Source organism: Schistocerca cancellata, chromosome 4 (assembly GCF_023864275.1).
Source record: "Schistocerca cancellata isolate TAMUIC-IGC-003103 chromosome 4, iqSchCanc2.1, whole genome shotgun sequence".
In the NCBI taxonomy this organism is placed as follows: domain Eukaryota; kingdom Metazoa; phylum Arthropoda; class Insecta; order Orthoptera; family Acrididae; genus Schistocerca; species Schistocerca cancellata.
The window spans coordinates 779,502,418-779,514,939 of record NC_064629.1 but is presented as its reverse complement, the minus strand read 5'-3'; the positions used below and the strand labels follow the sequence as shown (position 1 = coordinate 779,514,939).

At 38.0% G+C, this 12,522-nt stretch overlaps 1 protein-coding gene across 1 annotated transcript in view; it reads right to left on the bottom strand.

Moving 5' to 3' along the window:
* Nucleotides 1-12,122, bottom strand: part of LOC126184629 (CD82 antigen) — an 84,677-nt gene extending 72,555 nt beyond the window's left edge. The window contains exon 1 of the mRNA XM_049927101.1: nucleotides 11,891-12,122. Within this exon, the coding sequence (XP_049783058.1) occupies nucleotides 11,891-11,956 (66 nt within the window). The 5' untranslated portion in view covers nucleotides 11,957-12,122. The remainder of the gene's footprint in view (nucleotides 1-11,890) is intronic.
* Nucleotides 12,123-12,522: the final 400 nt, after the last annotated feature.

The following is a 12,522-nucleotide window of genomic DNA, read 5'->3' as shown; positions in this document are numbered from 1 at the left end:
ACAGTTGAAAATGTGTGCCCTGAGTGGGACTCAAACCCAGGATCTCCTGCTTACAAGGCAGACGCTCAAGCCATCTGAGTCACCGAGGACACAGAGGATAGTGCGACTGCAGGGACTTATCTCTGGCATGCCTCCCATGAGACCCACATTCCCAAGTGTCGTCAACTGAGTTCCGAGTAGAGTACAGCCAGCTGAGTTGAGTTTAGAAACAATGACAGCTGAGTTTTAAGGTTAACAGATTTGTATTCAGTACATAACTTTAGGCCACATACTGCACTCTCAGATGAAGTTCTGAGTTCTGCAGAAATGGATATGTCCGAAAATATTAAACCACTGACTGGAGAAGTGGACTGGCAAATTTAGAAAAGGAAAATACGAGATCGGCTGGATTACCACGAAGGTGTATTCAATGTCACTGAGAGGAGATCAGTGAAGCCCAAACCACTAGAACACAGCGCAAAAGCGATTTGTATCGAAAGGCCAACAGTTACATAAACTGCATAACAACTAGTGCAACTAGTGATTAAGTATATCAGAAGGTGAGGGACAAGGAAACAGTGATACATGGGATACCTTAAAGCAGCAGTTTCAAAATCATTGAAGAATCAGTTGTTCAAAATCTGTACAGACTTTTTCTCCTTTAGCTGGAACCAAGATGAAAATGTTTCTACCCACATAGGGAAACATAGAAGTTTGTGGAACAAGTTAAACAACATGCTGAAATCTAAAAACAAAAGTGTTTTACCAGATCTTATGCTAGTCCGCAGAGCCTTGCATATTTTACCAAGTGAATTTGAAACTTCTCAATCAAGATGGATGTTGCTGACAATGGCTGAAAAAGAACATCTGTTGAAGTGACAGTGCAATTATGTATGTTAGAAAGGAATCTCACGAAGAATCCAAACAGTGACAAAATGCCGAAGGAAGCATTAATGGTAAATGTTAGTAAACAAAAAACCAGATGGTAAAGGCAAGTTTGTTAAGAATGATTCAAGAAAATGTGAATTACTGTACACAAATGGGCCACCTAGGGGAAAGGCTGCAGAAAGTGGATTTCCAATCGAAAAATAAATAAAAATCACAACACACGGTAGGAAATTGTGCACTTGTAGGTTCTCTGCTGATGTCTGTCTGTGAAGAGGGCCATTCAGGGGAAGTAGATTGAGCATTCTGGTGGGTGGACAATGGAACTACAACGGATGTGACTAATCTTTCAGAGCGTTTCACAGATTTTCTGAAATCTGACAGACTACGTGATGTAAAGGCAGCAGGAAAGAACGCTAATGGAAGTAGGAAAAGGTAATATTGAGTTGTCATCTTTGACTGATGGGCAGAATATGATGCTGTCTAGGAACTTTTTTTCAGTGTTAGCTGCTCAGGACCAGAATCTTAATAGTGAATTTAAGTCATCAGCAACAGAGTGTTGGCTTAAAATTGATGACAAAGTGTGTTTCATGGAACCCACTGAGCTCTTTGGAACCTTATACAAGGCAGACATTCAACCAACTTTTCTCAAAGATACTGCTGTAGTAAATGCCACTGAAGAGACTTCATTACTGCACCAGTATCATGTGACATGGGGACATCAGGATAAACACCATGCCAAATGAATGTTAGAAGGTATGTCAGAAAGGGACTTAGGCATAAGCATTCCCATGGAAAATGCATTTTGTGAGCCCTGCATTTATGGCAAAGCACATCACTTTCCATTTGGTCAGAGAGAAAAGACAACCAAACCAGGTGAACTAATGTCAGCTGACACGTATGCAGACCTTGTAGAACTTCCAATGCGTCTTTCTATAAAAAGAGCTATATGGTTGCTTTCAGAGACAGTTACACAAAATTCGGTATTGCTGCAGCATACAGCAAAAATCTGAAGGCAAGGATGCTTTGAAATATGTTCTTCAACAGTGAAAGAGCTACTAAGTGACAGTGGTGGAGAACTCCATAGTACGGGAGTCCAGGCCTTACTGCATACAGAATGTGTTACTCAACAGACTGACAGCACCCTACACAACACAGTAAAATGGTGGAAGTGAGCGAGAGATGTGAACTATAGTTGAAATGGCAATAACCTTCAAGAACTCAAAGCAGCTTATATCCCAGTAGCCATGTGGGCAGAATTGGTTGGAGCATCAGTGTAAATTCTATATCTAACTGCATAATAATCTGGGAAGGAATCGGTCCTTTTGAGTTGGAGTTCAGTAAGAAGCAGAGAATAAAACCTTTATGTATAATAGGCTCTACATGCTATGCCCATGTCCAAGTTCAAAGAAGACAGAAAATGGATGAGAAAGATGTCCAGGATCATCTCGTGGGGTATGATGGAGATCAGCATTACAGAATTTGGGTGAAAGAAGAAAATAAAGTCACTCTTAGCAGAGATGTTATCTTCCACGAAAGGCCTGCAAGTTGTGAAGAACAAGTCAAATTACTGCTGCAGGATGTTGAGCAAAATAATCAGGGAAAGTACGCAGCTGAGGAAGAAGGCAAGGCAAACACCAACAAAGAAGAGAATGAGATTTTCACTCTGCAGCGGAGTGTGCGCCGATACAAAACTTTCTGGCAGATTAAAACTGTGTGCCGGATCAAGACTCGAACTCAGGACCTTTGCCTTTCACAGGCAAGTGCTCTACCAACTGAGCTACCAAAGCACGACTCACGCCCCGTCCTCACAGCTTTACTTCCACCAGTACCTCGTCTCCTACCTTCCAAACTTTACAGAAGCTCTCCTGTAAGATGGGAGGGCCGAGAGGAGGTCGTCCAAGCCGCTGGGAGGGGCTTAATAAGCCGAAGCTTATTCCCGTGAAGGGAGGACCATTGGCAGGGCCTTTACGGTTCTTACTGTTTAATTATTTATTATCAAAATGTAAAGTCTTATAGTGCTGGTATGTTAACTGCACTGTCTAATTGGATTGGTGATGTTGCTAGTTTAATTTCAAGTGCTTGAATGTTTAATTTTGGTGGTTGGATTTATATTTATTATTATGACTTTATTTCAAGTTCTTTTGAAATAAAGTTTATTACTGTATAATAGCTGCTATAACTAAGAGAGCTCTAATTCCTTTTTTTTTCTTGACTTCCCGCTGCTATAGCTGCCCCTGGGGCACACCCACCTTAGGTGATTTTTCACACATCTCGAACACCTGACAGGGACCAATCGGCAATTTGGGAAGGTTGCAGCTCAGGCAGTCGCCCCTTCCTGGACCTGGCCTGTACCAGGAGGTACGTGCAAACCCTACCTGTCAACCTGGGGCTGGGAATTTTGTGCTACTCAGTCACCTGTTATGCATCAGATGCGTGGGCCGACCTACAGGAGTGCACAAGGTGGAAGAAGAAAAAGGGGAACCTCAAATGCCGAAGCGGAGGAACGAGAGGTGAAAGGAAAATGGAACGAGAACAGTGGTGAGACCTTTCTTATGTCAACGACAGACAATGCAAAACATTCCCAATAACACCACAGGCAAGTTCCCCAAGGGAGGGGAAAAAGAATAGCAAGAAGATCAAGATGCAGTACAGAAGGGAAAAGATGCTGCTAAGGCTGGGGCCCTGTGGCAGCCAAGCACGAACCCGCCAAAGAGTGGCGAGCCCTCTGGGAGAACAAGTCAAGGTAACAGTGTAAAGGAATCTCTGAACAAACTTGTGGGTGGGCATACCCGCATGTTGCCAAGGTTGCTTAGACTATGCTGCAGAAGTTTCAATGGGAAGCCCTTATGCATCCTTCACATAGCCCCAATACCACCCAGTGTGATTTAGATATTTTTGAAGCCCTGAAAGAGATATCTGTGCCATCAATTTGCTTAGGACAAAGAGGTGCAAGCCTGGGTACAATTGTGGTTCTGCAGGCAACTGTAAACATTTTGTTATGAAGGCATTGACCTTTTTGTCTCACAGTGTGATAAATATATTAACAGTTACAATTATTACTGTTGAAGTAATAAATAGTTTACTTTTTCCCACATCTCATCTTCATTTGACTGCTGCTTATATCATCGATAAGTTGCTGAGCTATATGATCATCTGCCAGAATCTGTATTAATTTGTTTACCGACTTTATCAAACATATTCTCTGATGTCAACAAAGGCAATGTGTGTTTCTGGATTGAATTTTCAGTTTTTCTATCAGCAATTTCAACGAAAAATAGTCATCACAACACCTGCTTGTACAATTTGATGATGTTGGCAAAAATTTTATATGCAGACTTCAATAAGTTTATTCCTTGGTTGTTATTACAATTTTGCATACATCTTTTTTTTTGGAGCTAGGACCAACAATTGATTTATTCCAGCTCTCAGGTGTATCATTTCTTGGCCAAATCACTTTCTAAGTGGTTTAGGAATCTGTCTATAAATGACTTGCTTGAATATACAAACTGGTCTACATTAATTGAATCATTTCCTCGGATGTTATTAGTTAGTTTGTTGGATTTAGAGAAGTCATGGAAAACCTAAATCAGTATGGCCAAACAAAGGTTTGAACCATTGTTCTCCAAAATGGAAGTCCAGTGTGCTAACCAATGTGCCACCTGGAGAAGAAAGCAAGAAGAAATTTGGAAAGGAAATTAGAAGTTCAGGGAGAAGAAATAAAAACTTTGTGGTTATGTAATTCTGTCCAAGACAGTAAAGGACTTAACAGAATGGACAGTGTTTCAAAAGCAGTTACAACATGAATATCAATTTTTTTTAAAAAATTGCAGGGGTAGAGGAATTAGTCACATTAAACTAGGCAATGCTGAGGGAATTAGATTAGGAAATGACACTCTAGGTAGTAAACGAGTTCTGTTATTTGGGCAGCAAAATAAGTGACAACATCTGAAGGGGAGAGGATACGAAATGCAGATTAGCAGTAACAAGAAAATCATTTCTGAAAGAGAAAAATATTTTAACATCTAATAAAAATTTAACTGCAGCCTTTAACACAACTGAAATGTGGAAGGCATGAAGTTCAAACAAGAAGAGAATTGAAGCTTTTGAAATGTGGTGCTACAGAAGAACACTGATTAGCATAGTTTAATAGATGGGTAGATTATACAACTAATGAGAAAGTAAGGAACTGATCTGGGAGAGAAAAGATAGTGATGGAACATCTTGACAAAATTAAGCAATCTGTTTATAGGACACAGCCTCAAACATCAACAAATTGTTTACTTGGTAACAGAGGTAAGTTAGCGGATAAAAATTTGAGACTGAGATAAAGGCTGGGGTGTAGCAGACCAATTCAAATGGATGTAGGCAGCTGTAGTTATGCAGAAATGAAGTAGCTTGAACAGGATAGACTAGCATGGAGAGCTGCATAAGAATATTAATCAGACTGAAGATGATGACAAGGCAGAAGTCACATAAGGAGAAGGACTGTCACCAATCCTGTACAATATGGCAATGGCTGAAGTGACCAGACAGTGGAGTGTGACAAACAACAAACTGATTATAAAGACACTCATGAGGGTCAAGGAGGTCAGTAGGTCAAAAGTGGATTATTTTACAGTAATACAAAGTGTAACTGAAGAAAATGCACAACCTGAGCAAAACTGCTATACGAATAGGACCTTTTTACCCTACTTAAGAACATACATAGACACATGGGTTGGATAGCTTGTAAGGCACTTTAAGAATTGCTGCAGAAAAGGAACTTCCTACCATCTGGAGATATTGCTGACTACTGCTTTCTTGATCCCACACAGCTCAGCATAAATACATCAAGTGGCAGATCAGTAAGCAAATTCTAATGATAAAATGAGGGGGAAATACAACAGAACAACCTGCCTTAGATTAGATTAAGTTTTCGTTCCATAGACCCAAAAAATGAGATCATTCTTGTGGGCGTGGAACATAAAGTCTGAAAAACATAAAACATTTGAATATAATATTACTAGCTTGATCATTTGTCAGGAGATAGTCTAAAATAAGCTAATACAATGCAGTAAACTGGATCAGCTAATATTTACAGAATTAACACACAGACAGAATGAAACACTGTTATCCACTATTAATAAATTTATCACATGCAAAATACCTAATCTTGACTGTTGTGACGAAGTGTTGTCAAAACTGAAATCTAACATATTTTTACATAAGCTGACTTAACAGTCTCTGTTAAGATATTCATCTATGGAGTAGAAGGAGTTGCCAATCAAAAAGGCTTTCAAACTCTGTTTAAACCGTGCTCTATCTGAAACCAAGTTTTTAATGGTTGCTGACAATTTATTAAAAATGTGTGTTCCTGAATATTGGACCAAGGTACATGATTTTAGACCCTTATGTAGATTCTTCTTATTCCTATTACTGATAATGTGTACTGAGCTATTGGTTGGAAACAGATGTATTGTTCAAACAAATTTCGGGCTTGCAGCCGGTCGTCGTTCAATACACACAATAGTGTGGTTCAACTATCAAGTTTTCGACGCATGCGCAGAATAGTTACAGTACGTTTTATAGTGCGGAACGCAGGACGTTTTCGCCAGTCTGCGACGGTTCACCTGAAGATGACTGGCAGGTGCCCAGTATTGAACAATGACCGGCTGCAAGCCCGAAATTTGTTTGAACAGTCAATTCGCCGGGAAAATTTTAAAATTCACAACAGATGTATTACTTGCAACAAATTTCATTGAGGAATAAATATACTGAGAAGCAGTGGTTAGAATACAAAGTTCCTTGAACAGATTTCTAAGTTCCTTGAACAGATTTCTACAAGATATTCTAGAATTTACACCACAAATGATTCTTATGAGACACTTTTGCACCCTAAAAACTTGAGCTCGGTTTGATGAGTTGCTCCAGAATAATGATCCCATATGACATAACAGAATGAAAGTAAGCAAAGTATGCAAGTTTTTTTTATATTTATATCTCCTACATCTGACATCATTCTCACAGCAAGTACACACTTGTTTAGGCGCTTTAGCAATTCTGTGGTATGCCCTTCCCAACTGAATTTATTATTGAGTTGTAATCCCAGAAATTTAACACTGTCAACCTCGTCGATCTGCATGTCTTCATACATTATACTCACACTGGAAGGAAATCTCTTACAGGTTGTGAACTGCATATAGTCGGTCTTCTCAAAGTTTAATGACAAAGAATTAGCTTTAAACTACTTATTAATGTCAGTGAAAATTTGATTAGCAGCTCTTTCTAAATCTGTACTTGACTTGCTACTTATTGCAATGTTTGTATCATCAGCAAACAAAACAAACTAAGCCTCTGGCAATTTGACAGATGAGAGGTCATTAATATACACAAGAAAAAGCAATAGACCCAAAATGGAACCTTGAGGAACACCACATGTAATTAATTCCCAATCAGATGAAGACTTACCGCTTACTGCACAGATATTTCACAATGACACCCATCAATATACAGAACTAAGTTTGTTTTGTGTTCAGATAAAATGCTTTTAAAAACCTCCTTACAAACAGAACACAGGGTACTTCTCAAGCTGTACCCCACCATGTCTAAGTCTACTCTTAAGGTACTTTGTTATAATAGTGTTTCTGACCCAATAGAAGGAGTACCATTTGGCAAACAAGGCTCGCAGCAACATGGGGAAATGACTGTACCGTTTTCATTCTTATAACTGATAGATGTTATGTTACCAGAAGCTACTACATGTTTTTGTTAGTTAAATAGGCAAAGCGACTATGTGGTACAAGTACATTCACTACACACTCAAATCAGCAGACCAGCTATCTCGGACAGGGAAGCATCAATTAAGATAGAAAGCTTATTTTGTAAATACTGATTCATGTGTTCAGCAGTTCTGCTGTCACTGACATGACAGAACAACATGTTAAAATCAATTTCTGTTCACTGTCAGGATAATCTGTAGCAGATACCTCACATTACTTTGGGAGGCATACAGGGAGGAAATGTTGCACCTTGTGCTTCACCACTATGACTGGAGAAAGCAAACCAGGTGAGAATCAACATGAGAACCATGTAAAGTTATCTTTCTGACAGCTTCTTCAGAAAGAAAAATGAGGGATTAAATGCAACTACAAGACAATCAGACAAAATAAAGCCTTTGTAAGATATGGATGGGGAAGAAAATGGAATGCATTCTTTTCCAAGGAACCCTCCCCAGTTTCACCTTTATCAGTTTAGGGAAAACTACAAAGAACCTAATTTGGAATGAACAGACCTACCATGATTTGAACTTTACTCATCCCAAATGAGAGTATGGTGCACAATCACTTCAACATCACATTCCATTTCTCAACCCAGTACAAAGCAAGGAGTGTCACGCAGTTCACAGCGAGAAACAAATGAGGATGGTTTCACACCTATCCTATTCACCAGACCTGGCCAACGTGACTCTCGTTTTCACCAGAACAAAAACTAACATGGAAATATCTTCTAGTACATAAAGAATGCTAAGCCACTATTGTGTGAGGTGTATTAGGTCTTACGGATACTATTTTGAAGGCAAGACAATTACGTAAATGTGTTAAATACAAGATGTGTCTAAACAATTCTACTTAACCTCCCACCCAAGTTTCATACTATTAATCAGAATGGCTCATACTGACTAAACAAATGAAACGCGATATCTTGCATTACTAAAGAACTCTTTGTCATGATGTATTAGTGAAAGACTTCTCATATTTGCAACTATGTCCATATGTGTGACAAGTTTAATCAAACTCTATAGACACAATGGCAGCAGATGAGCAGTTTACTCCAAGACTTTTGTTGCATACAGCCAACAAATTGAATGAATGTGATCCAACATACAAAAAAGCTCAACTGATGGCGCAAATTTATGTACTTATCATATATGATCAATTAGCAGTGATCACTTTCAAAGCAGGGCTCCCTCTGAGTCCACAAAATATCTGCAATGTTTCTTTTCTCTATTCAAAACATTTCTTCTTCAATGGCACTATTCAAGAGTTCCACCGTCTTTGCCTTTTTGCAGGATATTTCGGTACTTGACTATTCATCCATGGTCAACAAGTCTACCAATTTCAATTAGTCACAGCATCATGACATCCTTCAAGGATGAACAGATACCTTCAATATCATTTCACCAACCCATACCCAAACCGTTCCCTTTGAATGTCATTAAGCTACAGCACTGATCAAAATGTCATCACACCTAAGATTTCATATTCACATTCATTTTCTTTTCCTACTTTCAACCAAATCTTCAACCTCCAACCTGACCTATAACTTGGGTTATGTTACAAATCAGTCTAGCCACAACCTACAATACAAAAAATATACACAAAAAAGTCAGTGCTCTGTTTTCTTCCCATTAGCATGTGTATGACACCACATGCCACATCATTATTACATCACAAGATGAAGCAGACATCCGCTATTGGTAGGCTCAATTGACCCAGTTCAAGGTATCTACAATGTTGCGGACTAGTACTTTAAAATGTTGTGGATCTCTGGAATGTAAGCAGCTTCACACATTTTGGTTGAAACTGTACTGCAATTGCTGCTGTTTGTGACATGGTGGTGGCGGTGATGAGTGAATAGATAATGAACACAGTCAACACTATCATCTGCCCATACTTTGCATAGATAATGGTTTCTGTAGAAATAACATAATTGCACCACAGCATTATCTGTAGGCCTAAACTGAAATTTTGTCTACCTGAAGGCAAGTGGGCATAGGAGTTTCAAGTACTAATAATGTCAATTTGTCCTTGGTGCATGCTAAAAATATGCAAAAAAGTTGTGTGTTAATTTCTTGTGCCTCTATCATCATCAGAAGATACACTTTAAGTACCTATGTTCAAATTAGTACACACCATATGACTGGAGTCCACTTGGCAGTTTGACTCATCACATGTGAAAAAACTTTTATAACTTAACTGCTTTTAACTGTCTTCTTTAAGCAGTGTTTATAATGTTGAATTTCATAAATAGTTATCTCATGGAGGTCTAAAAGAGATTTTACCAAATTTTCTGTGTAGGGTACAGACTATTCTCTCACTAATGTTTCTTCATTCAAATGTTTTTTTTTTCCTTCTTCTTTCTCCAAATTCGTATTCATACTCAGGCAGTCAAGAGCTGTGATGAATGTGATACACCTCTACGAATACATTGAGCTAATTTATTTAATGTTTTTCTTTATTTATTTGCTAACAATTTTGAATAAACTATGGCTTCATCTTAAACTTTAGCTCAGTGAACAATGCAATGTACAATGACTAGTATATCCTGTTAATGTTCTTGCTGAGAATGAAGCCACTGTTGTTTTGAAATCTATACAAAATAACTAAAAAACAAACTGCTGACTGGAGTACAAATTAGTAACAGAGAGGCCTTAATTCACCCCAAGACACATTTACTCTCTCTGTTATCATCGGCACCCCAAAACGTCCAGATAATATACTAATCGACTGTGAAACATATGTCACTGACGAAATAAATCTCTGGTGAACAGCCTGGTGTGAGTGTGCATAGAACACAATATTACGGCAATCGACCATGTTGCCATCATCAGGTGCACTGATGTACTGTACATCAGCGCACCTGATGATGGCAACATGGTCTATTGCTGAAATATTGTGTCCTATGCACTCACACCAGGCTGTTCACCCGAGATTTATTTCATCATAAAATACTCCTGGAGAAGTTGAAGAATCACAAATATGTCACTGATGGAGCACCCTAAAGAAGGACCACTAATAGCCACAATCACCAAACATCTGTTTGTAACACTGCTAGCCAAACGTAGTGATATAATGAAAACACATATGTATAAACTTCAGTGGCACTGGAAAGAGTACCTTTTATCCTTTTCAGAAAAAATATGACAACTCCAAAACATGAGAGTTAATAATACAACAACAAAACATGACACTTAGCCTACTAGAAGTCCCTCTCTGTAATATCAGGAACATGTGAAGAAGCTACATTAATAGCAGTAATTTCTTTGAATACATTGCAATATACGGCTGTTACAGTTATACACAAACAGAAATGCCACAGACATCCCCTATTAAACAATGGTACTATACTTCTGTAAGGCACTCCACAAAATGTGTATTTTAAAGTATAAATGACTTCCATCTTATCCCTAGGGTAGAAATGAAGACCAAGCCCAATGCTGACAGTTTAGGAGATAATGCATAATTTGAACAGTAAACTGTTTCTGATGATGTGTATTAATGCTACATCAGTTTAAAAACTGTGATTTCTGTTTACATGAATTATGTCTCAGTGTTTCTGCTGGACGCCACTGATGTATAACTTCAGTACAGTCTGCTTCCCGTGCACGTTATTACTGCTTACCTGTACAAACATATTACTCTAGTAAATAACGTTTTTTTTTAATTTTCTTTATTGTGGTAAATTTTTAAGCAATTTCTGTTTAAAAAACCAGTGTAATCATTATGTACATAATATCATTAAAGTCATGATTCATGAACCAAAAACTATTATTATTAATAATTATTATTATTATTATTATTATTATTATTATTATTATTATTATTATTATTATTATTTAATAATATCACTACCGCACATGTCAAACGCCGTAAGCATTTGTGTCATTTATGTTTGTTAACATGATGACAAGTAACCAATTATCCAAGAAACGTGGTTAACAGCACCATGTAGAACGCTATTTACATAACGTATTTTGTAATTGGATGTTGTCCTCGAGATAAAATACGTACAGTCTCCGATTTTGCCTCCCACGCTATTAGCCTACCTATCCTGGATGACGTATGTCTAAAAATGGTGTCTGTCATGCTACCTTTTTCCAATTCTCCCCAAATTTTAATTTTTCCTATAGGCATAGTTCCTACTTGCCAGACACCAAGTACTATATATTACCAAAAATCGATTATAAAAAAAGCTTAATTTGAGAATTACCACATACTGCATATAAATACTACTTTACTTTCGAATGTCAACAAACTAAACTCACCCAGAATATGAAGTTAAAGATAAACAAAAGGAACTTCAAAACGGCGTAACATCCCGTTAACGCCATTTCTGAATGTTGTGCGTGGACTGCCTACACAAAACACAGTCACAAAAATGTCTCCTTTAACTGCTCTACCAAACAGTAGGCCTCTGCATCAATTCTGATAACTACGCCCCCACTTCAGATCTCTGCGTTTCGCACACCTCTGTTCACAGTTCCTATTTAGGAATTGCCTACAATACATTCGTAGAAACTGCCGCTCTTGTAGTACCAACTTCTAAACGAAAACTGTCTATTACCAAGGAATATCACGATATTTCTGATTATATTTTACCTAAATACGTTGTATCCTTCCTGAGAGGATCTTCCCTCATCTATAAAATGTAAATATACATCTTAAAATAGTAAATAAAGATGGATCACATATTTTAAGTAGTATAAAGTGATAAAGGAAAATTTAAAGGGGACAACTAAAACCTACTGTAGACCTGTCCACACGTTTGTGTTGTAAAATTAACAATTGCAACATTCCCTTAGGGCTAGATGGTAGAAAGCAGTATAATGAAATAAAGGCAATGCTCTCCAACTGCTATGACGTGTTAACTAACACTGGAATTACATGTAGAACGACG